At 50.7% G+C, this 26,467-nt stretch overlaps 1 protein-coding gene across 3 annotated transcripts; it reads right to left on the bottom strand.

Annotated features, from left to right (window-relative positions):
• Positions 1-205: 205 nt before the first annotated feature.
• On the bottom strand, positions 206-26,467 carry STKLD1 (serine/threonine kinase like domain containing 1). 3 transcript variants are annotated; one of them, XM_007659463.1, is made up of 20 exons: positions 26,413-26,467; positions 25,182-25,280; positions 22,771-22,815; positions 21,315-21,389; positions 19,308-19,412; positions 16,030-16,100; positions 14,103-14,218; positions 12,192-12,310; positions 11,904-12,067; positions 11,347-11,477; positions 7,335-7,418; positions 6,441-6,557; positions 5,686-5,823; positions 5,034-5,162; positions 4,641-4,769; positions 3,599-3,727; positions 2,340-2,480; positions 928-1,007; positions 532-576; positions 206-432 (listed from the first exon to the last, which is right to left on the bottom strand). In XM_007659463.1, exons 1-20 carry the CDS (start codon positions 26,425-26,427, stop codon positions 391-393), a joined length of 1,974 nt encoding a protein of 657 aa, XP_007657653.1. In that variant the 5' UTR covers positions 26,428-26,467; the 3' UTR covers positions 206-390. The 3 variants fall into 3 exon arrangements, with proteins under 3 accessions (XP_007657653.1, XP_039767715.1, XP_039767716.1); XM_039911781.1 differs by having other exon boundaries at positions 532-573; XM_039911782.1 differs by lacking the exon at positions 928-1,007.

The following is a 26,467-nucleotide window of genomic DNA, read 5'->3' as shown; positions in this document are numbered from 1 at the left end:
CCGGGTCCTCCACTTACCTGCTGTGTGACCTCGGGCAAGTCACCTGACGTCTCTGGGCCTCGGTTACCCTCATCTGTAAAATGGGGATTAAGACTGGGAGCCCCAGGTGGGACAAGGACAGCGTCCCACCCGATTAAATCGTATCTCCTCCAGTGCTTGGCACAGAGTAAGCACTTAAGTACTGTTATTATTAACAGCAGTACAATTGGTGGGAAAAATGGCCCTTTATTAAACCTGGATGTCCGAGTAATAGGTGAAATAAAGCAATGGGTCACGGGGGAGCAACTCTTTCCACAGTCCAAACGACCGAAGAAAGGCAGCCGGTCGCCCGGATTAAGGGAGCCGGCTGGACTTCGAATGTTAAGAGGGGAGGGGAGGAGTCCTCGTCCTTCACGGGGTCGATCTAGGATGGCCGGGCTGTTGCTGCGTCTCCTGCCGGGGAGAGGAAGTCATTTTTCAGCCAAGCACCCTCTGCATCATGCACGCCTCCCACGGCTCGTCCTTCATGCCGGCGGATGGGAAAAATCTTACCTGCTCCAGAGTCGCAAGTGCCCCGGTCACATAGGCAATTAGCTGCTGGAAGCAAAAACAAATAGGGTTTTATTCCTCCCGGCAGGAACGTCAAATCTCGGAACTGCCTGCAGGGCGCCATCCCTTATTCCTGGCTCTTGTGTGGGGGTGGATCCCAGCCAGGTAATGGTGCTTTTTTAACGAAAACCACACCCTCAGTGGCTGAGGTTTATTTTGGCCTTTAACAAGCAGCTGGCCGGTGGCTTGGGAAGATACCCGTACGGAAGGAGGCTCCTGCCAAGGGGACGAGGGTCCGGAAGGAGCGGAGTTTCCTCGTCCCCCTCTCGGGACGAGGCTCTCGAACACGGGTTCTCCAGGGAGCGGGCCGGCCGCACGACACCGTCCCTTCCAACTCACCTCACTCGACGCAAATCTAGCTTTCATTTCCCGTAAGAGATCGTACAGGCTGCGGGACTTCATCTCGGGCACAATCTCCTCTGGAAACGGAAAGGACGGGGGGACGCTTTCCCATCTGCTCAGCTCTGGTCCCAAAGCGAGCCTTCAAAACCACTCTTAGATGAGGTTCTAATCCCAGCTCTGCCACGTAACTGCCGTGTGGCCTTGGGCAAGTAACTTCTCTGAGCTCGATTTCCTCATCCGTAACGTGGGATTGCAATGCCTGCTCGCCTTCCTCCTTAGATGTGGGACAGGGGCCGTGTCCTACCTGATGGCATCATACCTACCCCGGCGCTTAGCACAGAGTAAGGGCTCAGATAATACGATTACTACTATTAGGGGAGAAGGAAGTCTCGGGGGGAATTTAAGGGCAATATTTCCAGGAAATATTAATCAGGAAAGGGCAGGATTAAACCTGAAGCTGACACCGTGAGAGAGAGCATTTTATGTCAGAGCAGAAGAGTGAGCAGGGAACCGCACGACGCCGGGGGTAACGCTGCTGTTATGTAATTATTATTGTGGCATTAAACCCTGCGTGTCGAGCACTGTTCTAAGTGCTGGGGTAGGTAGGTGCATGGCAGGGTATTTAAAGCACAGCCTCTGGGAGAGGAATAAGAAGCCCGTGAGCATCTTAGCCCCCCTTTCTCAGCCCCATAGATCTCAATTCCTCATCAGGCTCTTAGCAGCTTTCCCTTTTTTGGGTCGCTTTGTTTTGTGCCCCAACCATTACAATGCACCGCTACTGCTCCCCTCAAATCACCGCTTCGGTGCAGGCACTTACATCTTCTGGCCGTAAGTGAATCAGCGCCTGTATTTATTTCCCTAACGGTTGTCTGGGCAGAGGACCAAGCGATAGTTGTTTCCACAATCTATCAGTGGCATTTATTGAGCATTTACTATGTGCAGGACGCTGTACTAAGCGCTTGGGAGAGTAAACTACAACAGAATTAGCAGACACGTTCCCGGCCCCTAACGCGTTTACAGTCCCTTAACGTGTGGGCCGCAAGAAGGGATTCCCCTAATAATAATGATTATGACGATGGTACTTGTAAAGCGCTTACTCTGTGCCAAGCACTGTTCGAAGCACCGGAGTAGATCCAAGGTAATCGGGGCGTCCCGCGTGGGGCTCACAGTCTTAATCCCCATTTTACAGATGAGGTCACTGAGGCACAGAGAAATTAAGTGACTTGCCCAAAGTCACAGAGCTGACAACTGGCAGGAGTGACTTGCCCAAGATCGCACAGCAGCCAAGTGGCGGAGCCGGGATTAGAACCCAGGTCCTTCTGATTCCCAAGCCCCACGCTGTAGCCACCTTGCGCCTCCTCCGGCTGGACGCTTCGGGCAGGGGTCAGGGGGAGGGGGCGTGGTCTCACCGTACTGAACCATCTCGGCCAGCAGCAGGCAGATGGTTTCGACCACTTCGGGGTCGTCCTTGTAGAACTCGTAGATGGACTTGATCACGGAGATACCATCGCTCAGGTCATCAGTCAGGATCACTCGAAGGGCTGCGAGTTCTGGAAAGGAGAGAGGGAACAGGCCTGGAGTCAAAATAATAACAATAACTGGTTTCTGTTCAGCGCTCACTATGTGCCAGGAACCGTACTAAGCGCTGGGGTGGATACAAGTAAATCGGGTTGGACACAGTCCCTGACCCGCGTGGGGGCTCTCGGTCTTAATCCCCATTTTACAGAAGAGGTGACTGAGGCACGCAGAGAAGTGAAGCGACTTGTCCAGAGTCACACAGCAGTCAAGTGGTGAGGCTGGAATTAGAACCCAGGTCCTTCTGACTCCCAGGCCCTCGTTCTATCCACTAGGCCATGCTACTTTCCAGTCCGGAGGGACCTCACCGTCCTGTCGGTGTTCAGCAATCCTACAGTTTTCCATGTTGTTCGGGGGCTTGGCTGCCATTCGGTAATTCTCATAAGAGCCCTTCGCTTCTAGTACAGTGCTCTGCGCATAGTAAGCGCTCAGTAAATACTATTGAATGAATGGGGGTACTTTCGTTTGGCCCCGGGTCAAGACGGCCAGATTTTCGGCATAGTGGAACTGTTCCCGGCTCAATGACCATTGCGATATTTGTTAAGCACTTCCAATGTCTGGGAGTCAGAAGCTCGCGGGTTCTAATCCCGACCCCGCCGCTTATTTGCCGTGTGACCTGGGGCAGGTCACTTCACTTCTCCGAACCTCAGTCACCTCATCTGTAAAATGGGGATTAAGACTGTGGGCCCTATGTGGGCCCTATGTGGGCCAGGGACTGAGTCTAACCCGATTTGCTTTCACCACAGCGCTCAGTACAGTGCCTGGCACACGGTAAGCCCTTAACAAATGCCACAGTTATTATGATTATCAGTCGTAGTAGTCTGCTGCGGGACCTTGGTTTCCTCATCTTGAATATGCCCCTCTGTACCTCCCGGAGAGAGGGACGTTGTCGAGGATAAACCAAGACCACTGTAGCGAAAGCACGTTGGAAAAAACTTTAAGGCGCTCTGTAAAGTCCGGCTCATTTGTATTACGTTCATTCATTCATTCGATCGTATTTACTGAGCGCTCACTCTGCGCAAAGCACTGTACTCAGCGCTTGAGGGAGTACGATCTGACGATAGACAATATTAGGCGGGACCAGGGTTCTCACCTGACAACCTCACCAGGCAGCCCAGGCCCAGGAACACATTCTTCACCAACAGTGTTCTCTCGTGGTGCAGTTGGAGGCTTTTCAGCAGCAGCAGAGTTACAGGTTCAAATTCTTTATCCCCTAAGCAACCTGGAGGCAGAGAGCATGGGTCCCTCTAGACCGTAAGCTCGTTGTGGGCAGGGAATGCGTCTGGTATATCGTCTATGTCGCACTCTCCCACGCGCTTAAAACAGTACCCCGCACGCAGTAAGCGCTCAATAAGTACAACCGATTGACTGGTGGACTCGGGCGGGCCGGCAGCTCTGACTCTGACACGAAACCGTCATTTAGACATGCCTGTCTGGCCACCATCCTTTTAAATCGCAGTTTAAGGCCCACCTTCCGCGCAGAAGCCTACCTCAGTTGATCCTCCTCATTCCGGAAATCTCCAGCATAGCCTGGTCCTCCCCACTTCTTAATCCATTTTGCAGAAACATGTTTATGTTGCTTGCCCGCTGATCTGAGTTTTAGCCTCGACATATTTTTGTCTGACTGAGGACAGGGACCTCAGATGCCCATTCATTCATTCATCCAATAGTATTCAAGTGCTTACTGTGCAGAACACTGTACTGAGCGCTTGGGAGCCTACAATATAACAATGAACAGACGCACTCCCCGCTCACGACGAGCTTACAGTCTAGAGGGGGGAGACAGACAATAATATAAATAGATGAATTACGGATATGTACGTAAGTGCTGTGGGGCTGGGGGGGGGGGTGAATAGAGGGAGCGAGTCAGGGCGATGCAGAAGGGAGTGGGAGAAGAGGAAAGGAGGAGACGGGCCTTCGGTAAGGCTTGGATGAGGGGGAGAGCCACTGTCTGTCGGATGTGAGGAGGGAGGGCGTTCCAGGCCAGGGGCAGGATGTGGGCGAGAGGTCGGCGGCGAGATAGACGAGACGGAGGTCCGGTGAGAAGGTTAGCGTTAGAGGAGCGAAACGTAGCACTCCGCGGGCCCTGAATTCTTGCTTCGCCGGCAGATTCTCTTACTCGTTCGGCCACTCACCTTGCAGAGACAGGACCCAAAGTGCTGAGCAGGCTGACTCCACCACCTCTCCATCCTGCAAGTGACCCGTCAGTACCCTCGTGATAACCTCGCTGGCCTCTTCTTGGGGCAGCTTCCCCACGAGGTTGGCTGCGGAGACACAGACGTTCCCGGAAAACCATCTCCCAGCCGGCTACTCCGGAGCGGTCCCTCCCACAGGGACGCTGGGGCTCCGGGCGATCCGGAACCCGCCGCCGCCGTCTGCTGTGAAGCGGGCAGGACTCGGGACCCTCGAGGACGAGCAACGGAAGGCTCTCGCCCACGCCCGTGGGTACGTCAAAAGCAGAAGCGAGGCTCCTTCGGCCTCTTGGGCTCGGCCGGCGGGGCTCTTACCCCAAGGATCCCGGGCCTTACCGTTCCCAAAGAGGCTCCAGACCAGGTTAGAGCAGGAGAGGCAGATCTCCCTGTTCTGCGGGAACTGGTCCATGTACTTCAAGATGTCGGCGAGCACCCCGGCTTTCCGGAACACCTCCCCGGCGGCTTCTGATAGACACAGGCAGAGAAACTTTTTCTCAGCTGTAGTGATCCTTATCGCTGTCAGGCAGGAAACTGGGAAGCCCCACCGTGTGCCTGCTGTGTGACCTTGGGCAAGTCACTTCACTTCTCCGGGCCTCAGTTACCTCATCTGTAATGTGGAGATCCAATACCTCTTCTCCTTCCTACTTAGATTTTGAACCCTATGTGGGACTCTGCCTGACCTGATTATCTTATCCAGCGCTTAGAACACTTGTTTGCCCTACAGTAAGAGCTTAACAAATTCAACAATTATTATTTACTGCTACTACTACTAATAAAGATTTCTGAGCGAACCCGTGGCTCTCGGGGCAAGCGGCCGGGCTTCCTTTGCCTCAGGATTTTCTGGCCCAGCGCCTAGCCTAGTGCTAAGAAGAGGTCGCTCGGCCTTCCGGCCCTGCCGAATCGAACACCTGTCGCAATACATTCCTAGGACTTTCAAACCTAGGAAAGGAAGGGGAAGAGAATCCCAGGCTGGGGGGAGGGAACCTACCATTGGTCGAAATCATCATCAGCAAACGGCAGAGCAAGTTGAGAAGCTCCTGGTTCTGGGGATAGGCTCGCATCGTCTTGATCAGCGGAGTGATCGTGTCCTCCCCTAGTTCCTCGGCCCCAAGCTGACCCTCCAGGACTGACCAGAGCAAAGAGCAGAAAAGAAACATCATTTTCCCACTGCACCCTACCTACCTGCCGCAAGCTGGTAGTCCCACCCCGGCAGGGATTTCCCAATAGAGAAGGTCAATTAATAATAATAATAATAATAATAATAATAATAATTATAATATTGTTAAGCCCTCGCTAGGTACCAAGAACTATACTAACCACTGGGATAAAGATAATCAGGTCCCACATACGGCTCACAGTCTAAGTAGGAAGGAGAACAGGTAGGGAATTTATTTATATTAATGCCCATGTCCCGCTCTAGACGGCAAGCTCACAGTGGGCAAGGGATGTGTCTGTTTATTATTATATTGTACTCTCCCAAGTGCTTAGTACAGTCCTCTGCATACAGTAAAGGCTCAATAAGTGAGATTGAATGAAAGAATAGTGAATCCCCATCTTACAGATGAGGGAAATGAGGTCCAGAGAAGTTAAATGACTCGCCCGAGGTCACTCCGCAGCTAAACGGCGGGGAGGGGGGTGGGGAGTTGCCCCCATCCGGTGGCCCAAATGGGCGGGGATGAGGACGGGGAGCCAGGGAGCCAGGCCGCTCAAAGCCTCCTAGGATCAGATCTGCCCGGCGGTTACCTCCAGAGACGGTGTTGCACAGCAACCTAGAGGCGTCCAGCTGCAGTTCCAGGACATCCTCGTGGTTCACCATGGCTCTGGTCACCAGGTTGATCAGCTCGATCGCGTACGGTAAGTCTGGACAAGGAACGGCAACGGAGTCGGGATGGGCGGCGGGAACCGGTCCGCTCTGGCGGGGCTCCGGGCGTGTGACGGCGAGGCGCGGGCCTCCTCAGTGCGGAGGTAGGAGTCGGTTCGATTTAGGCCCTGGCACAGAGCGGGGTCTCTTGGGCACCAGGTGTGGGTTTGCAGGTGACAGGAATGGGCTTCTCCAGGAATTGGTTCCCAGGAGAAACCACGGTGAGGCTTACAGATGGGTAAGCTCACTGTTGGCAGGGAATGTGCCTACCGACTCGGTTGGATCGTACTCCCCCAGGCGCTTAGGACAGTGGTCTGCACAGAGTAAGCGCTTCACAGATACTATTACCACTCAACAAATATCGCTGATAGACTGATAAGGCTGACCCATTTCAAGCGGAAGAACAAGTCTGCTTTTAAGTGGATCGTCCTCCTGTAGTTGGCATGTTGCTTTCCAACCCTTCCCTGTGGAATAATAATAATAACTGCGGTACCTGTTAAGCACTTACTGTGTGCCAGGAACCGTACGAAGCTGCTGCGGGGAGGATACAAGAAAATGGGGTTGGACACAGTTCCCGTTTCACGTGGGGCTTCCGGTCTCAATCCCCATTTTCCAGATGAGGTAAGTGAGGCTCAGAGAAGCAAAGTGATGCTGCTTCTAAGGACTGTGGAGGTGTGATCTCCTTCCCTCCTGCAAGTGCCCACCCAGCCAGAATCCCCTGAATTCAATCCTTGGGGGTCCCTCCACACCCACCGACCCCATGTAAGGAGACCTACCTTTCTGGTTTTCGGTCAAGGCGATAAGGTGCTTTATTGCCTTGCCTTGAGCCTCTTGGCTGTCCCAGAAGAGCTGCATGAGTTCTGCCCAAAACAAAATGGCAGAACACACACTTTGGATTAACCCCGTGACCTCGGCTCAAGAGGAGATTTCTTTGGGAACAGGGGAAGGGGTTACCGACGGGATCCTCCCTCTCTTCCAAATCTCAAGTCAATCGGTGGTATCTATTGAGCACTCACCGTGTGCAGAGCACTCTACTGGATTAAGCACTTGGGAGTCACTCCACAGAGGCGGTAGACGTGTTCCCTGCCCACAACGAACCTACAGTCTAGTCGAAGGAATCAGATGATGGTAACTGTGGTATTTGTTAAGCGCTCACTTTGTGCCGGGCACTGTACTAAGCACCGGGGTGGATCCAGGCAAATGGGGTTGGACAAAGTCCCCGTCCCACGTGGGAATCACAGTCTTAATTCCCATTTTAAACGAGGTACCTGAGGACCAGAGAGGTGAAGTCCCCCCTCTAGATTGTTAGCTCGTTGTGGGCAGGGATCGTCTCTCTTTATCGCCGTATTGTACTTTCCAAGCGCCTAGTAGAGTGCTCTGCACACGGTAAGCACTCAATAAATACGATTGAATGAATGAAGTGACCTGCCCAAGGTCACACACGGCAGACAGGTGGCTGAGCTAAACAGACCGGACACAGTCCCTGTCCCACATGGGGTTCCCGGTCTTAATCCCCATTTTAGAGGTAACAGAGGCACAGAGAAGTGGCTGGCCTAAAGTCACCCAGCAGATGTGGCAGAACCGGGATTAGAATCAGGGCCTCTGCCCCCCAGGCTGGTGTTTTTTCCTACTAAGTCACACTGCCTCCACGCTGATTGACTGACCGATGCGATTCGGGCTAACATGAGAGCAATCGTACGTGTCAAAAAATGCCAGCCCCAGGCAGCTTGGATTAACAAGACTGGCTTTTCCAGCCCAACAGCTTGCTGGCTTCCTGCCCGGTGAATGCCCACAGCATCATCTCGTCGATCCTCTGCCTCCAGGCCGGACCGTAGCGGATCTGATTTAGGAGGAAGTTCCTGGACCTCGGTGCTTCCTCAAGGGGGAGTTTTCACAATCCATTCCAGATTTACACCGCCCTGATCGACAGGAAGATGTTTCAGGTTAGGTCATCTGGATCCTTAGGCGGCAACTGTGGCCCATTTCCTCTTGCCGTGGAAATGGAGGACCCACGGGGAAGCGGGCGGTTCGCTGGAGATTCGTCTCGGCAGCTTGCCGCTTCAGAGGGGGGTCGGCCCGGTGCGGGCCGTCTAAGTGGAGCGAGGGATGGAAATAATAATAATGTTGGTATTTGTTAAGCGCTTACTATGTGCAGGGCACTGTTCTAAGCCCTGGGGAGATACGGGGTCATCAGGTTGTCCCACGTGAGGCTAATCCCCATTTTACAGATGAGGTAACTGAGGCACAGAGAAGTGACTTGCCCACAGTCACACAGCTGACAAGTGGCAGAGCCGGTTGATTTGCTCCACAGAGAGGCCACAGGCAGATCATTCAAACCCTATGAATGGCATTTAATGAGCACTTTTTATGTGCCAAACACTGCATCTGGGAGACTACAGTTCAAAGAGTCGGTAGACCCTCTCCCTGCCCACAACTATCACGTCTGAATTTTTTTGAAATGGTATTTGTAGGATTTACTACGAGGCAGGCACTCCACTAAACACTGAGGTAGATACCAGCTAACCAGGAGGGATCGCAAACCATGTCCCACGTGGGGCTCACAGTGTGGATCTCCATTTTACAGATGGGGTAATTGAGGCATAGAGAAGTGAGACGACTTGCCCAAGGTCACACAGCAGACAAGCGGCAAAGCCGGGATCAGAACCCGAGTCCTCTAACTCCTAGGCCAGTGCTCTTTCCACTGGGTCATGCTGCTCTGGTCTGAATTATCGGGTCAGATTGCCTCTGGGGCACGAGTCGGCTACACTGAGGCAGTGCCGACCTGGGCGGAATAACATATTTGAAACTCTTCCCTCGGCGGAGGAAGCTTCATTCAGCCGGTTTCTCAGAATCACCCAACGTTTAACAAGCTTGCTGTGGGCAGGGACTGCATCTGTTTAATGTTATATCGTACTCTCCCAAGCGCTTAGTACAGTGCTCTGCACACAGATAAATTGCTCAATAAATACAACTGCCTGACTGACTGAGAATCTGGGTTCGTATGCTGGAACGTGCTTCAGTTAAAAAGGCCGCTTGTCTCCTGCGTGGCTTGGGCAAGTCACTTAACTTCTCTGTGCCTCAGTCACCTCATCTGAAAAATGGGGATTAAGACTGTGAGCCCCATGTGGGACGGGGACCGCGTCCAACCTCTCCCAAGCGCTTAGTACAGTGCTTTGCACACAGTGAGTGCTCAATAAATACGATTGAATGGATGAAAGAATGAATGATTAAGTTGTATCTATCCCAGTGCTTAGTAAAGTATCCCAGATACTTAGTAAAGTATCCCAGAGAAGCAGCGTGGCGCAGTGGAAAGAGCTCGGACTTTGGAGTCAGGGCTCATGAGTTCGAATCCCAGCTCTGCCACTTGTCAGCTGTGTGACTGTGGGCAAGTCACTTAACTTCTCTGGGCCTCAGTTCCCTCATCTGTAAAATGGGGATGAAGACTGTGAGCCCCACGTGGGACGACCTGATTCCCCTGTGTTTACCCCAGCGCTTAGAACAGTGCTCTGCACGTAGTAAGCGCTTAACAAATACCAACATTATTATTATTAAAGTGCCTGGAAAATAGTAAACACTAAACAAATCCTATTTTAAAAAAGACGACGGCAATCCCAAAAAAACGCCAAAGCCGAGACTAGGCTTTGGGGGTAACGCAATGGAAGAGATTCAGAGAGACGCCACAAGAGCCCAGCTCCATCGGCATGGCGAAAGGCATAGAGCCCGGGGCCCGGGAGTCGGAAGGTTCATGGGTTCTAATCCCGGCTCTGCCACTTGTCTGCTCTGTGACCTTGGGCAACTCACTCCGCTTTTCTGTGCCTCGGTTACCTCATCTGTCGAATGGGGATTGAGACCGTGAGTCCCACGTGGGACAGGGACTGCGTCCAATCTGTTTCGCTTGGATCCACCCCGGTGCGTAGAACGGTGCCTGGAACATAGTAAGCGCTTAACAAATACCCTAATAATAACAATAATAAGAAGAATAATCTGGCCAGGCCAGCCAACGTCCTACTGCCTGCCCACTAGGGGAAGGAGAGGCAGCAGATGGTTAAAGGGCAGGGAACGTGTCCGCTAATTCTGTTGGTTTGTTCTCTCCTGAGGGCTTAGTACTGCGCTCTGCACAGAGTAAGCACTCAATCAATACCACTGATTGATCGATTGCTTGATGAAAGGGATCTATTTACTGGCAAGTCTCCCCGTCTGACATCCTCCCTGCCCACCCTGGGAAACAGAGAGGAAAGTTTTGGGGATGAACCTTCTTCTGTGACCTCAGAAAACTTGGCACAGCCCTATGAGGGACTTGTATCTACCCCAACTCTTAGTATAGTGCCTGGCACATAGTAAGCGCTTAACAGGTAGCATTAAAAAAACCCTGGTCAGAGACCAGGCTGCTGTACCACCAGCTCTACAGGTGCTTCCCCCTCCTCAGAATCAAACATCCGCCACCCTGGGATGGGAAAAACAGATGATTTGCCCCTGCCCAGGGTGGGCACCCGAGGTGTGCATTACACTGGGCCCACAGCGAAACCTAGTGACGCCCAGACCCCCAAACCTAAGAGTTTTCTTCCGGGGGGGGGTCCCCTAACCTCCACCGTTCTTCCCGAGTCAGCGTGTTCCCCCTCCCAGGTCTCTGTTCACACAGGTGTCGCTCCCACTCGGGGCAGAGGGAGGCTGGGGAATTTCCCAGGCCCAACCGAGGTGGCGGCCCCTCTCCCCATCAGGGCCCGACCCCGCGTTGGAGTTCGTGGACTGTTCCCTTGCTTTCTCCTTCACCGCCCACCTCCGCCTTACCTAAGACGTTTGCGGGTCCTCCTCTCAGGAGCGCGTCTATGATGGCAGGAGGCAAACTCTGCCTGTACGAAGATAGAGACGAGCCCGCCGCCTTCAAGCCTTCTTGAACGTAGGGCTCTTTCAACAGTTTCCTAAGGAAGCAAGGGGAGGGAGCGGGACGGGCAGAGCACCGTCAGTCCCCTCGGGTTTCCGGCCACGTGCGATGGGCACTCTCCAGCCTCTCCGGGTCGGGGCGGGAGTCCTTCTGACTCCCGGGCCCGTGCTCTATTCACTAGGCCGTGTTGACCGATTGATTGAGCGCTTACTCTGTGCAGAGTACTATATCAAGAGCTTGGGAGAGTAAAATACAACAAAATTAGCACAGACGCTCCCTGACCATAACAAGCTCACAGTCTCGAGGGGGAGACGGGCATTAATAGAAATAAAATATAAATACTTTATAATGTATAAGTTAAAGATATATAGATTATATATATAAGCCCCCTGGCGTTTCCTGCAAAGCCGGGAAAGGCAAAAGGAAGCAAAGCACGGACTCTCTCCATCATCCCAGAGCCCACCTCAACGAGATTCTCTCATCGGGCTCCACCTGGAGCATCATAGGCAAAAGAGTGGCCAGGGTGTCGGCGTCTGCAACGTGTACGTGCTTCATTTTGGTCAGAGGTGTCTCTAACTTCCTGGGATCTCTCCGGACGTCCTGCAGTAATTTCACAGCGTCTGCTTTCTGAGAGAGAGAGAAAGAGAAAACAGCCAGAGCTGTAGTCAGGTTCCTAGGCTGGCGGTTCCTTCCTCGGCGAACGGCTCAAAAGCACCGGGGAGAGGCCCGTAACCCTCAGAAGGTGACTCACTTTCAGAAAGGAGCAGGTAGCCATCTCTAACAGGATGCAACCGAGAGACCAGATATCAGATTTCTCGCCGAATGAGAACTCCAGCGCTTCGGGAGACATCCAGGATTTCAGGTCTGGCTCTGTTGGGAAAAAGGACCCAGGGGAGTTGGGTTGTGACAGAGGTTGGATGGGGGCCTCCCTCCGGCCCCCACCCGCTGCTCTGCCCCGTCCGGCCTTCTAGGCTGCTCCTGCTGGTCGGTGCCTTTCTGCAGGCCCCCGGCTGCCTACCGGAAGGACGGGATCATCAGTCACCATTGCCCACACAGCTGGATAATAATAATAATAATAACGTTGGTATTTGTTAAGCGCTTACTATGTGCAGGTAGATACAGGGTAATCAGGTGGTCCCACATGAGGCTCACAGTCTTCATCCCCATTTTACAGATGAGGGAACTGAGGCACCGAGAAGTGAAGTGACTTGCCCACAGTCACACAGCTGACAAGCGGCAGAGCCCGGATTCGAACCCATGACCTCTGACTCCCAAGCCCGGGCTCCTTCCGCTGAGCCACGCAGCTACCGTTGCGGGAAGTCCTCTCCCCGTACAGTCCAAGAGGCAGGGACTCCATCTCCCCACCCCGACGGGAGGCCGCAGGCAGGACCGATCCAGACCTGACCCAAAGAGTTCACCCAGAAGGAGATCAATCAATCAATCAATCATTTGATCGATGGCAGTTATTGAGTGTTTACTGTGTGCAGAGCACTGTACTAAGAGTTTGGGGGAGTCCAGTACCACAGAATTAGCAGATACGTTCCCTGCCCATAATGAGCTTAGCGTCTATTGATCAATCCCATAGACTGTGAGCCTTCGAGGGACAGGGTTCATGTCTAATATGTGCCAGGCACTGCGCTGAGCACTGGGGTAGATCCAAGCTAGTCCACGTCCCATCTGGGGCTCACAGTCTTCCTCCCTATTTTACAGAGGAAGTGAAGTGACTGGCCCAAGGTCACACAACAGATAAATGGCAGAGCTGGGATTAGAACCCGGGTCCTCTGACTCCCAGGCTCTTTCCACTAGGCATCCTGCTTCTCGTGTTCCCGACTGGATATCTTCCCCAGCATTTACTGCGGTGCTCTGCACACAGTAAGTGCTTGATGCTCATGACCTTGGGTCAATCCTTATCTTCTCTGTGCCCCATTTACCTCATTCGTAAAACGATGACGATGATGATGATGGTGGTATTTGTTAAGTGCTGACTGTATGCCACACACTGTACTAAGCATTGGGGTGCACAGGAGCAAAATCGGGTTGACACAATCCCTGTCCCACATGGAGCTCAGAGTCTCAATCCCCACTTTACAGATGAGGGAACAGAGGCACAGATAAGTGAAGCGACTTGCCCAAGGTCACACAGCAGACAAGTGGCAGAGCTGGGATTAGGAGCCACGGCCTTCTGACTCTCAGACCCGTGCCCTGTCGGCTACGCCCCGCTGCTTCTCTATGGGGATTAAGACCATGATCCCTAAATGAGACAGGGACAGTGACCGACCAGTTACCTGGCATCTATCCCAGCGCTTAGGACGATGCTCTGCACACAGGAAGCCCTTAATGAGCATTATTTCTACTCTCTTCCTGGGGATTGCAAGGACTCAAGAATCACCAAAGGCCTCGGGCGGCACCTCGCTTCCAACTCCCCGGGGCACAGCGGAATCTCCGTCAGGTTGCCCACGGCCCCGGTGCCACGTATTGGTGCCGCTTCCACCCTGCGGCCATCCTCCCTCCCTCCCGGGAAAGCTCTCTGGCCTTCGGTCACCTGACGTAGGAGAACTTTCCCAGCAGCTGGGAAAGAGGCCGGACGGCCGCTTTAAGGACCTACTACCCACCCCCTGAGGGCTAGATTGATTGATTCCACCCCCTGGAATGACCTCAATACCTTCTTCCGCTCTGATCTTCCACTTCGCCTCATCGCACATCAGCGTGCTGATGCCGAAGTCTCCCAGCAAGAAGTTGTTTTCCTCATCTAAGAAGATGTTCGTCGGCTTAAGGTTTCTAAAGACAAAGACACCCATTTTTTTTTCCGAAGGGGGAATACTTGCAACGGTAAACGCGTAAACTCAGTACGCACACACAATCACATAACTATTCATAGGGTTATCTGAAAATGCAATGATGGCTTTCCTCTTTCAAACCGAGAAGGAACGTGACCTCAGTGGAGAGAGCAAGGACCCGGGTGTCAAAAGGACCTGGGTTCTAGCTCCGGCTCTGCCGCCCGTCTGCTGTGTGACCTTGGACAAGTCACTTCATCTCTCTGTGTCTCGGTCACCTCGTCCGTAAAACGGGGATTTAGACTGCGAGCCCCACGCGAGACACGGACTGGGTCCAACCTGATTACCTCATATCTACCCCAGCACTTAGTACCGTGCCTGGCGCATGGTACGCGCTTAACGGACACCGTATAAAAAAAGTGCAACGGCAGATTCAGGAAATGCTGGCCCAGAAACCCACTCGCTGATAAGTCCCCAGGAAGTTGCTAACTCGCAGCTTTTTCAACCCTGGAAATACAAGTCGTTTCCTGAAAAACTCAGTGTAGCGAGAACTCTTCAAACCCCTTACTGCAGGAAATAATACTGCTTTAGTCCCCGAGGCCACGGACTAAATGAGGCTTTATAATCAGTCCGCTTATGATTCCTGTTATCTGCTTCCATTTCTGCCCTTTAGAATGACCTGCATTGTCAGCTCAGCCTTTGCGCAGAAATCCCTAGGAAACCCGATGAGTCAAGATTCAAAGGTGACCCGGAAATCTGCTAATAAATGATTATTGAAATCGGCTAATCTTCCCGGCCTGGAGGACGTCCCTTCCACGGGTTGGCAGGGGGATGACTCCTGAGTAGTCCAATTCTTTGTGATTTAAATGCTGACAAGCAAAGATTGGCGGGGGCCTAAAATTGACCAGGCCACCAGTGAAAAGTCAATCGCCAGAGCCAAATGACAACAAATTCTGTTGGACTTTTTCCATAGACTTTCATGATGTTCGGTACTATTTATGCATTTTTCCATATAAAAAAATTGAATGAAAAAGCTGTCTTTTTTGATGTCTGTGTGTAATGTGTGTAATGGAAAGGGTATCCTAAGGGGGATTTGTTGAACCGAATCTTCCTCATGATGATGATCATCATCATCATCATAACTGCAGCACTTGTTACACGCTTACTATACGCTGAGCACTGAGGTTAGGCCCTGGCGTGAATACGAGATAATCAGATCAGACACAGTCCCTGTCCCGCATGGGGTTCACAGTCTAAAGTAGAGGGAGAACAGGTATTAATAACCCCATTTTTCAGATGAGGGAACTGGGGCACAGAGAAATTAAGCAACTTGCCCAAGATCACACAGCAGGCAGGTGGTGGATTTGGGATTGGAACCCAGGTCTCCTGACTCCCAGGCCCACGGTCTTTCCAACTACGCCACGCTGTTTCTCTGAGGATCCTAATTTGAGGAACCCGTCTCTCGTAAGTAACATTCCTCCCGGCAAAAAGGTTTGATCCCAGCTCCCTGGGCTGAAATTGAAGAGGACTCCAGGACCTCCTTTCAGACTAGTGTCTCTTGGTTCAGATCAAGTGTTTTTATTTCCCAAGAGGATTCTACCTCAACGAAAGCAATGTCAGCTTTGTGGTTTCTCTGTCACCCGCTCTAGACTGTAGTCAGATAGAGAAAGTCTCCATCCGATCAATAAAGATGGGTCCGGCCTCCTTTCCTATCCCTTGCTGCCCTTTGGAGCGAGCAGCTCGTGACTGTGGCGATCCTTTGGCGATGCTAGGGTTGGGCCCGCCCTCCCTCCGAGAAGCACATCTCCCCAGTACCTGTGGAAAAGATTTTGGCGGTGCAGGAAGGCTAAAGTGTCCATCACTTGCCCCAGGAATTTCTTCACCACCTGCCGAAAGGGAGAGGGAGAAGCAGCGTGGCTTAATAATGATGGTATTTGTTAAGCGCTTACTATGTGCAGAGCACTGTTCTAAGCGCTGGGGTAGATACAGGGTAATCAGGTTGTCCCACGTGAGGCTCACAGTTAATCCCCATTTGACAGATGAGGTAACGGAGGCCCAGAGAAGTTAAGTGACTTGCCCATAGTCACACGGCTGACAAGTGGCAGAGCCGGGAGTCGAACCCATGACCTCTGACTCCGAAGCCCAGGCTCTTTCCACTGAGCCACGCTGCTTCTCTAATGGCTTAGTGGCTAGAGCCTGAGCCTTGGAGTCAGAAGGATCTGGGTTCTAATCCTGGCTCTGCCACCTGTCTGTGTGACCTCGGGCAAGTCACTTCACTTCTCTGGGCCTCAGTTACCTCATCTGTAAAATGGGGGTTAAGAGCGTGAGTCCCGCCTGGGGCAGGGGCTGTGTTCACCCTGATTAATTTGCATCTACTCCAGCACTCAGGACAGTGCTTGGCACATAGTAAGCGCTTAACGAGTACCGTAATTATTATTATTATTATTCAGATAGCGGTTTCCCTTTCTGGGGTCCACTTTGGCCCTAATCCCTTGGGTTCAACTAGGAATCAGAGCAGACTGGGGCCTCTCTGAGAGGTTTGTGCCTACAGGCAGAGAACCTTAAGGAGTCTGACCGATTTACAGAGCCAAAGACCTTAATAATGTTGATATTTGTTAAGCGCTTACTATGCGCCAAACACTGTTCTAAGCGCTGGGGTAGATACAGGGTAATCAGGTTGTCCCACGTGAAGCTCACAGTTAATCCCCATTTTACAGATGAGGTAACTGAGGCAAAGAGAAGTAAAGTGATGCCCACAGTCACGCAGCTGACAAGTGGCAGAGCCGGGATTCGAACTCATGACCTCTGACTCCCAAGCCCAAGCTCTTTCCACTGAACCTCGCTGCTTCTCTGTGAAGTCCTTATGAAGACTGAGCTCATTCTACATTATTTATTCACAATAATAATAATAATGGTGGTGTCGGTTAAAGAACCCCGCTCAGGGTCGCAACTGGAGAGTTTCCAGTACCCTACCAGTCTCGACTACAGGAAGGCGAGTCAAGCAGAGGCCTATCCACTCCACTCCTAGCTTGGGCAGCGGCTAGCGAGTGGAAGGCAATCCGCTTCAGATCAAAACTCCCCTGTGCTGGGCAGCGGAGGCACGGGAGAGAGCCGAGGGCGGAGGCTCAACTCTACTGCGTGGAAGGAGGCGGTGGTAAACCGCTTCCGTTTTTCGACCAAGAAATCTCTCTGGATCCACTACCAGAACGATGGCAGATGGAGAGCGGGGCGTTCTGGCAGAGACGAGTCCGTGGCTTTGCTGTGAATCGGAGACGACTCGACAGCATAAGACGAGATCTGTTAAGAGGTTACTATTTGCCAGGCACCGTACTAAGTCCTGGGGTGAATACAAGCAAATCAGGTTAGAGACACAGTCCCTGTCCCACCTGGTGCTCAGAGTCGTAATCTCCTTTTTAGAGATGAGGTAACCGAGGCATAGAGAGGTGAAGTGACTCACCCAAGGTCATACAGCAGACAAGTGGCAGGGCTGGGATTAAAACCCAGGTCTTTCTGATTCCTAGGCCCGTGCTCTATCCACTAGGCCATGTTGCTTCTCAATTGGATTAATGTCCGTCTCCTCCTCTAGACTGCAAGCTCCTTGTGGACAAGGAACGTGGCTCCCAACTCTATTGTGGTGTACTCTCCAAACGCTTAGTCCAGTGCTCAACGCACAGTAAGCGCTCAATAAATACGATCGATTGATCATTACATCCTCACCCTCCTTCAAGTTTTGCTTACTGTTTCAGGGGCCTCGGATGGCCTGGAATAAACTGGACCCCTCAAGTCTAGAAAACTAGGGTTTCATCTCCCTGTTACACAAGCTGGGGGAGACAGCGGGGTAGGTAATGGACCCATTAGACAGGTTTGGCCTCTCACAGCATACCCTGTGCCTAGAACACAGCCAGGTTCAATGGGCCAGACCACCAAACGTCGCCCAAGACAGAGAGCTACCCGAGACACTGAGATCTCCCTCCGCTCCGCCAGCCCAGGTCATCGTACGTCTGAACCGCTGCCTCCCATCCACTCACCAGGACACAGAGATTTCGCTCCGGGACCGCTCTGGCCGAAAAGTGGCCTTTCCTTCATCTTCCCTCTCCCTGCAGCCCGGCCTGAATCCACACTGGAGAACACAGAGCGGATGTGGCCATCTGACAACCCGGTAACGACTCCCCAGATTTTTCCATATCGACCGCCACCTGCCTCTACCCCAACCCAGCTCTCTCTCGCAACCCACGGACTCAATCTGTCATTGAATCCTGTGGGTTCAATTTTCACAACCCTGCTAAAATCCACCCTCTCCTCTCCATCCAGACTGTTACCACGTTAACAGCACTTATCCTTTCCACAGCCATAACTTATTTATAGTAATGTCTGCCTCCCCATCTAGATGGGAAGCTCGTTGTGGGCGGGGAACGTGTCTACCACAAAGTAGGTGCTCAACAGATACAACTGATTGAGACAGAACTCGGGAGGCCTGATGCCTGTCCCCTTCTCTGATCATTTTACAGTTCTGAAACAATGTCTTCCGGAGAGGGTAGAGGAAGAAGTCAAATCCAAGACAAGAGGTCTCAGGGGATCTTTCAGGGATCGCTTTTCTGTTTCCTACCACAACCCAGCCCGCACACTTCACCCCTCCTCTAATGCCAACCTACTCACTGTACCTTGATCTCCTCTATCTCGCTGCCGAGCTCTTTGCCACATCCTGCCTCTGGCCTGGAGTTCCCTCCCCCTTTCATACCTGACAAACCACCGTTCTCCCCACCTTCAGAGCCTTATTAAAATTACATCTCCTCCAAGAGGCCTTCCCCGATTAAACTCTCATTTCCCTTACTCCCTCCCTCTTCCACGTCACCTACGGGCTTAGATCTGTATCCTTTAAGTACTTGCTACTCACCCCACTTTCAGCCGCCCAGCACTTATGTAACAGATCCGTAATTGATTTTAATGTCTCTCTCCCCCTCTAGATCGTAAGCTCCTTGTGGGCAGGGAATGTGCCTATTAACTCTGTCGAACTGTACTCTCCCAAGCACCTGGTACGGTGTTCTGCACACAGTAGACACTCAACAGATATCACCCTTTGACTGGTGTTTTACCTGAGGTTCAATTTTCTGCCTTTTTCGCCTTTTTGCCTCCATCAGCTCCGAGAGGTCTCCTTTGTCTGAGTGTTGCATCACCAAGCAAAGAAACAGAGATGAAATCTGCAAGACATTACGCTCCTATCAACCAGTCACCCCTTGGCAAGGGATGAGTTTAGTAATCTCGGCTATGTTTCAGGATCAGACCCATCCTTAGGAAAATGGTGTTTTTAAAAGTGCCCATTTCAAATAAGCCCTCATTAATTGGGACTTGCTTTAATGAGTTATCTTGTGAGTTTGGATCTGCTGGTGGTTAAAAAAAAAAAAGTCACTCTCCAATTAGCTAAATCCTGCCATCGGCTTTAATGTACTCAATCATCTCGCCCCTTCCTGCGTCACCTCGTTACTCTCCTTCTACAACCCAGCCTGCCCACTTTACTTCTCTAATGCCCACCTTCTCACTACACCTGGATCTCATCTATCTCTCCAGCGACCTCTCCCCCACCTCCTGCCTCTGGCCTGGAAAGCCCGCCCTGTTTACATCCCATAGACAATCACTCTCCTTGCATTCAAAGCCTTATTGAAGGCCCATTTCCTCCTAGAGACCTTCCCTGACTAAACCCACCTTTCCTCTTTCTCCCACTCTCTTCTATGTCACCTTGATTTGCTCCCTTTATTCATCCCTCCCTCCCGGCCCTGCAGCACTTAGGGGCATATCTGTTATTTATTTATATTAATGTCCATCTCCCCCTCTAGACTGTAAACTTGTTGTGGACAGGGAATGTGTCTATTATACTGTACTCTTCCCAGCGCTCATTACAGTTCTCCATTGGCAGTAAGTGCTCAATAAATACGACTGACTGACTGATTGCCACCTTCATGGTCATGTCATCTCTTCACCCACCTCATCACACTTAAGTATTTATGTACTTATTTGTTCTTAATTTTAAACACTTACACTTATATATTTCACATCTTTGGATTACTGTATATTTGTCAAACACCTCCTCGTTGTCCCCATTGGATTATAAATTATTCGAGGATCACACCTTTTCTGTCTTCTGTAGGTTCCCCAAGTCACAAGATTGAGACCCATCTGTCATTCTTAATAGGAGACTTCATCATCTTCATCATCATCATCCAAGCGCTTAGTACAGTGCTCTGCATACAGTAAGCACTCAATAAATACCACTCATTGATCGATGGATTGATCATCATCATGAGGTTCTCCGGGGGTCTAAAATCGATGGTGTTTATTGAGCGCTTACGATGGGCAGACTGTTGTACTAGGTGCTTAACGCTGTGTTCTGCACACAGGTGATGTCCATCGATTACTTGATGATGTTGGTATTGGTTAAGGGCTTACTATGTGCGGAGCACTGTTCTAAGCGCTGGGGGAGATACAGGGTCATCGGGTTGTCCCACGTGAGGCTCACAGTTAATCCCCATTTTACAGATGAGGGAACTGAGGCACAGAGAAGTGAAGTGACTTGCCCACAGTCACACAGCTAAGTGGCAGAGCCGGGAGTAGAACCCATGACCTCTGACTCCAGGTGATGATGATGATCCCTTATGATTTCAAAACCCGCCTTCTCCAAGATGTCTCCCTCTGCTATTATGTGATCAAACAGTGAGGGATCATTATTAACATGATCAAAAAAACCAAAACAAAACAAAAATTGATCACTGCCCAGCAGGCCATGACTCTAGGCCGGATGCTGTTCAGAGTAAGGGAAGCTGACCAAGCCCGGCCAATCTAACGCAGTTAAACAAACAAAACAGAGGGCGTAAAGGGAGAAGGCGGCCCTCTCACATCTCCCCCACCGTAATCCTAATCCCTGCTTCTGTGACAGTCAAACAGATGAAAAATTTCCATCAGGATTTTATCCTTAAAGATGTTAAGGATGGGGCCAGGGAGTGGTGTTCTGTGCTTGTTTCAGACGGCTCCTGGAACACAACTAAAGCGATTAAAAGCAGAAGGGCTTTTGACCCCCGTGACCCCTGTGAGAACATCCTTATTCTTACCTTATTATCCCAAGTGATAAATAGTTCTTGGTAAGAACGGATATTCTGGTGTTGAAGTTTTAAGAGAGTCATTGCCTATTGGAAATACAGCAAAAGATCAAACCATTTACTGTTCTGTGACTTAACTTGATGAATTCCCTCACTCACAGGCAGACAACTGAATTACAGACTACACCCCAAATGGTTTTTTTTTGGGGGGGGGGCGTCGCTTAATGGTATTTAAGCGCTTACTAATGTTCCAGGCTCTATATTAAGCTTAGGATAGATGAAAGCTCCTCTCTCAATGTCGCACCTGGAGAGTTTCCAGTACTCTACCAGTCTCGACTATGGGACCGAGAGTTAAGGCAGAGGCCTACCCATTTCATTCCTGGCTTGGCCAGTGGCTAGCGAGTGGCAGGCCATCTGTTACAAGTCAAGACTCCCCTGTGCTGGGCAGCAGTGGCACGGGAGAGAGTCGAGGGCGGAGACTCGAGTTTACTGTGCGGAAGGAGGCAATCAATTGTAAACCACTTCCGGATTTTGACCAAGAAAACTCTTTGGATCCACTACCGGAATGAATGCCGATAGAGGTGAGGTGTTCTGGGAGAGGTGCGTCCACGGCGTCGCTATGGGTCAGAGACGACTCGATGGCATAAACGAGACAAGATAGAAGCTAATCAGGTTGGATACAGCCCATGTTCCACACGGGGCTCACAATCTTAATCCGCATTTTACAGTTGAGGTAACCGAGGCCCAGGAAAATGAAGGGACTCGCCCAAGATCGCAAGGCAGACATGTGGCAAAGCCAGGATTAGAACCCACAGCCTCTGAGTCCCCGGCCCTTGCTCTTTCCACTAGACCATGTGCTTCTCGATCATACAGCGGGCAAGTCACTTAACTTCTGTGTGCCTCAGTTACCTCATCTGTAAAATGGGGATGAAGACTGTGAGCCCCACGTGGGACAACCTGATTCCCCTGTGTCTACCCCTGCGCTTAGAACAGTGCTCTGCACATAGTAAGCGCTTAACAAATACCAACATTATTATACAGAAGAACCATAAGGGAACCTGAGTGAAACATTTGCCTTGAAATCTAGAAATATATACAGATGGTAGCAAAAAATAAAGGTCAAAGGCATGATCTGAATTATTGCTACTAATAATAACAATTGTATTTGTTAAGTGCTTATTATGTGTCAAGCGTTGTTCTAAGCCCTGGGGTCGATACAAGTTCATCAGGTCAGACACAGTCTCGGTCCATATGGGGCTCACAGTCTAAGTCGGAGGGAGATGGGATGTTGAGTCCCCATTTTACAGATAAGGAAACTGTGGCACAGAGAAGTTAAGCGCAGCAGGCAAATGGCAGAGCCGGAATTAAACCCAGGTCCCCTGACTCCCAGGCCCGTGCTCTTTCCGTTAGGCCCCGCTGCTTTATTCCTTCTTTTGTGAAGAGTTTCAAGGCAAGGTCAGATAGTTACCTCTTTAAAGGCATCATTCGCTTGCTGTTCATCAATGCATTCAACCTGTAAACAAGACAAGAACCGGCAGGGTTATGGCAGTAACGGACGGCAGACTAACTGGTTGCTCCTTCATAATCTCTAGTTCTTCCTTGGCTCCCCCAATCCCTAACTCTGAATATCCCTCAGGGCTCTTCTCTTTTTTTTCTGGCGGAGCAGATAGAGCCCGGGCCTGGGAGTCAGAAGGTCCTGGGTTCTAATCGCAGCTCTGCCACTTCTCTGCCATGTGACCTTGGGGAAGGCGCCGCCGTTACCTCATCTGTAAAATGGGGATCGAGACTGTGAAGCCCCACGAGGGGCAGGGACTGTGTCCAACTCGATTTGTTCGTTTCCACCCCAGGGCTCAGAACGGTGCCAAGCATATAGTAAGCACTTAACGATGCCATGATTATTATAAAGAGTGTGAGCCCCTTGTGGGACCGGGACCGTGTCCGATCTAATGATCTTTTATCTATCCTAGTACTTGGCACATAGTCAACGCTTAAATACCATAATAAGAAGAAGAATTTAATCAGTTAATCAGGTTGGACAAAGGCCCCGTCCCATATGGGGCTCACACTCTCTATCCCCATTTTACAAACGAGGTAGTTGAGGCCCAGAGAAGTGAAGTGACTTGCCCACGGTCACCCAGCAGACTCCCAGGCCCCGGGCTCTCCCCTCTGCGCCACGCTGCTTCTCACTGTGCCACCCTGCTTCTCCCCAAATCCCTCCTTCTTAATTGACCCCTGAGCGATTCCAACGAAAGGCACAATCAAACTGAAGTCATAGAAGACAGAGGTCAATATGTATGGCAGCAATGGACATTACCTAATGCCTTTTCAAAGGAGGTGTTTCTCACCATTTCACATGAACAAGAATGTAAAAAAAGAGCAATGAAAACAAAGGGTGCTTGGAGGAAAAGTGCTCATTTTAGCTGTGATTTTCATCTCTCCTTCTTTCTGAACCACCTAATCTTTTCATTTGCTTAACGGTAAACCCTTCGGGGACACTTTGCAAGCCATAATAATTAACACCACAGACTTCGTAGCGCCGTCCATCAAAGAGTTTATAAATCAAATGAACTTGTTATTGGTTTTATGGGATAACCTAAGGTTTTTAGTCCTTTGGATCCTTTGTGGATTCGTTTTAAAACAACCTTAAAGCAGGAAAGGAAGTCATTTGTTTTCCTCTGGGGCAAAAGACTCAATGGGAGTTTAATAAGTCTTTCACTCTTCTTCTATAACATCTTTTAATTTGAGGAACTCAGAGTACTAGACACACTCAACTTCCCAAACAGCCACAAACTCCCTGACCTCTGGGAGGTGGGAAGACCTCAGGTATCAGCAGTTCCATTGGGCAGACGGAGAAAAGTTAGTCGATTCAAAGTCAGTCGGTACTGAAACTGAGAGCTCGCACAATTGTCGAGCCATTTCAGTAATCAGCCTTTTTCACACAGAATCATATTATCACTCTACACTTTGATGGTACATTTTCCACAGTATCGCTTAGCTGGGGTTTTCACTCATCCTGCCTCCGGTACAGTTTCCTTTGTCAGGGTGAAATGATTCATACTGGCCAGTGTTCATTCATTCAATAGTATTTATTGAGCGCTTACTATGTGCAGAGCACTGTACTAAGCGCTTGGAGTGGACAATTCGGCAACAGATAGAGACAATCCCTGCCCACTGACGGGCTTACAGTCTAATCACGGGCTTACAGTCTAATCAATGTTGAAACAACAGACCTATATCAGAATATCATGGCCTAGTGGACAGAGCACGGACCTGGGACTCAGAAGGACCTGGGTTCTAATCCCCGTGTCTGCTGTCTGACCTTAGGCAAGTCACTTCATTTCTCCTGTGCCTCAGATACCTCATCTGTAAAAAGGGGATGAAGACCGTGAGCCCCATCTGGGGCAGGGACTGTGTCCCACCTGATTGTCTTGTATCCAACTCTGCCACTTGTCAGCTGTGTGACTGTGGGCAAGTCACTTAACTTCTCTGGGCCTCAGTTCCCTCACCTCTCAAATGAGGATTAAGACTGTGAGCCTCAGGTGAGACAACCCGATAACCCTGTATCTACCCCAGCGCTTAAAACACTGCTGTGCACATAGTAAGCGCTTAACCAATACCAACATTATTATTATTGTTACCCCAGCGCTTAGTACAGTGCCTGACACATAGTTACCGCTTAACAAATGCCATAAAAAGAAAAAAAACCCCAAAACCTCCAGACTAGAAGTCCTGCTGTTATGGTGGGGAGATTGGAGCTAGTGGGAGGAAAGATTATACAGAGCCCTCCTTTGCTCTCTTTTCATACTGTAATAGACAATACTTCAAAAAATTACAGCCACAGAAACCTCGGCAACCGTTGCTATAGGAACTGCCTCTTACTTGCTTTATCACGTATTTCTTGCCACCATAACCGTCCTTTTTTTTTTCCTCCACCAACAGCATCAACCCCAAGGCACCGGGTTTGAATTTTTTTAAAACCTGTGAGGCAAATGGAGACAAGTGAGTCAGCAAAGTAAAGGGGCTCAAGCCACGATGGCCACAGCTCTCCAAGATTTCCAAAACCTTTTGGCGATCAGAGATCACGTCTCCTCCAGGAGGCCTTCCCCGACTAATCTCTAATCTTCCCCACTTCCTAGCCCCCTGCCAGTTCAGCTTTTCCTCATCACCTAAGAACTTCAGTTTCCACCACCCCGTTGCACTTTTGCACATATGTATATGTCTTAGTACTCTTTTACTTCCCCTATCTGTAATTTATGTGTGCCCATCCTTGAGTTAGGGATTCCTGCCACCTATATATATATATATATATATACACATCTATATACACATTGATATGTATATATCTATTATTCTATTTATTTATTGATGCCTGTTTACTTGTTTTGATATCTCTCTCCCTCCCTCTAGACTGTAAACCCGGTATGGGCAAGGATTGTCTCTCTTTTGAGAAGCAGCGTGGCTCAGTGGAAAGAGCCCGGGCTTGGGAGTCAGAGGGCGTGGGTTCGAATCCCAGCTCTGCCACTTGTCAGCTGTGTGGCTATGGGCAAGTCACTTCACTTCTCTGGGCCTCAGTTACCTCAACTGTAAAATGGGGATTTAAACTGGGAGCCCCACCTAGGACAACCTGATCTCCCTGTATCTTCCCCAGCGCTCAGAACAGTGCTCTGCACATAGTAAGCGCTTAACAAATATCAACATCATTGTTATTATTATCCCAGTCCGGGCTTGGGAGTCAGAGGTGATGGTCATGGGTTCAGATCCCGAGCTTGGGAGTCAGAGGTCACGGGTTCAAATCCCAGCCCGGTCTTGGGAGTCAGGGCTCATGGGTTCAAATCCCAGCTCCGCCACTTGTCAGCCGGGTGACTTGGGGCAAGCCACTTCACTTCTCTGGACCTCGGTGACCCCATCTGTAAAATGGGGATGAAGACGAGGAGCCCCACAGGGGACAACCTGATCATTTTGCATCCTCCCCAGCGCTTAGCACAGGGCTTGGCACAGAGTAAGCGCCTAACACATGCCATCCCTATTATTATTGCCGAATTGTCCATTCCAAGCGCTCAGGACAGAGCTCTGCACGTAGTAAGCGCTCAATAAATACGACTGAATGAACCTGGTACTTGTCCATAGCCTCAGGGCCCAGGGGTGGTGGTTGAGCGCTAGGCCAC

This window comes from Ornithorhynchus anatinus, chromosome 4 (genome assembly GCF_004115215.2).
Source record: "Ornithorhynchus anatinus isolate Pmale09 chromosome 4, mOrnAna1.pri.v4, whole genome shotgun sequence".
In the NCBI taxonomy this organism is placed as follows: domain Eukaryota; kingdom Metazoa; phylum Chordata; class Mammalia; order Monotremata; family Ornithorhynchidae; genus Ornithorhynchus; species Ornithorhynchus anatinus.
The sequence above is the reverse complement of the archived record's forward strand: the minus strand, read 5'-3'. Positions and strand labels throughout refer to the sequence as shown.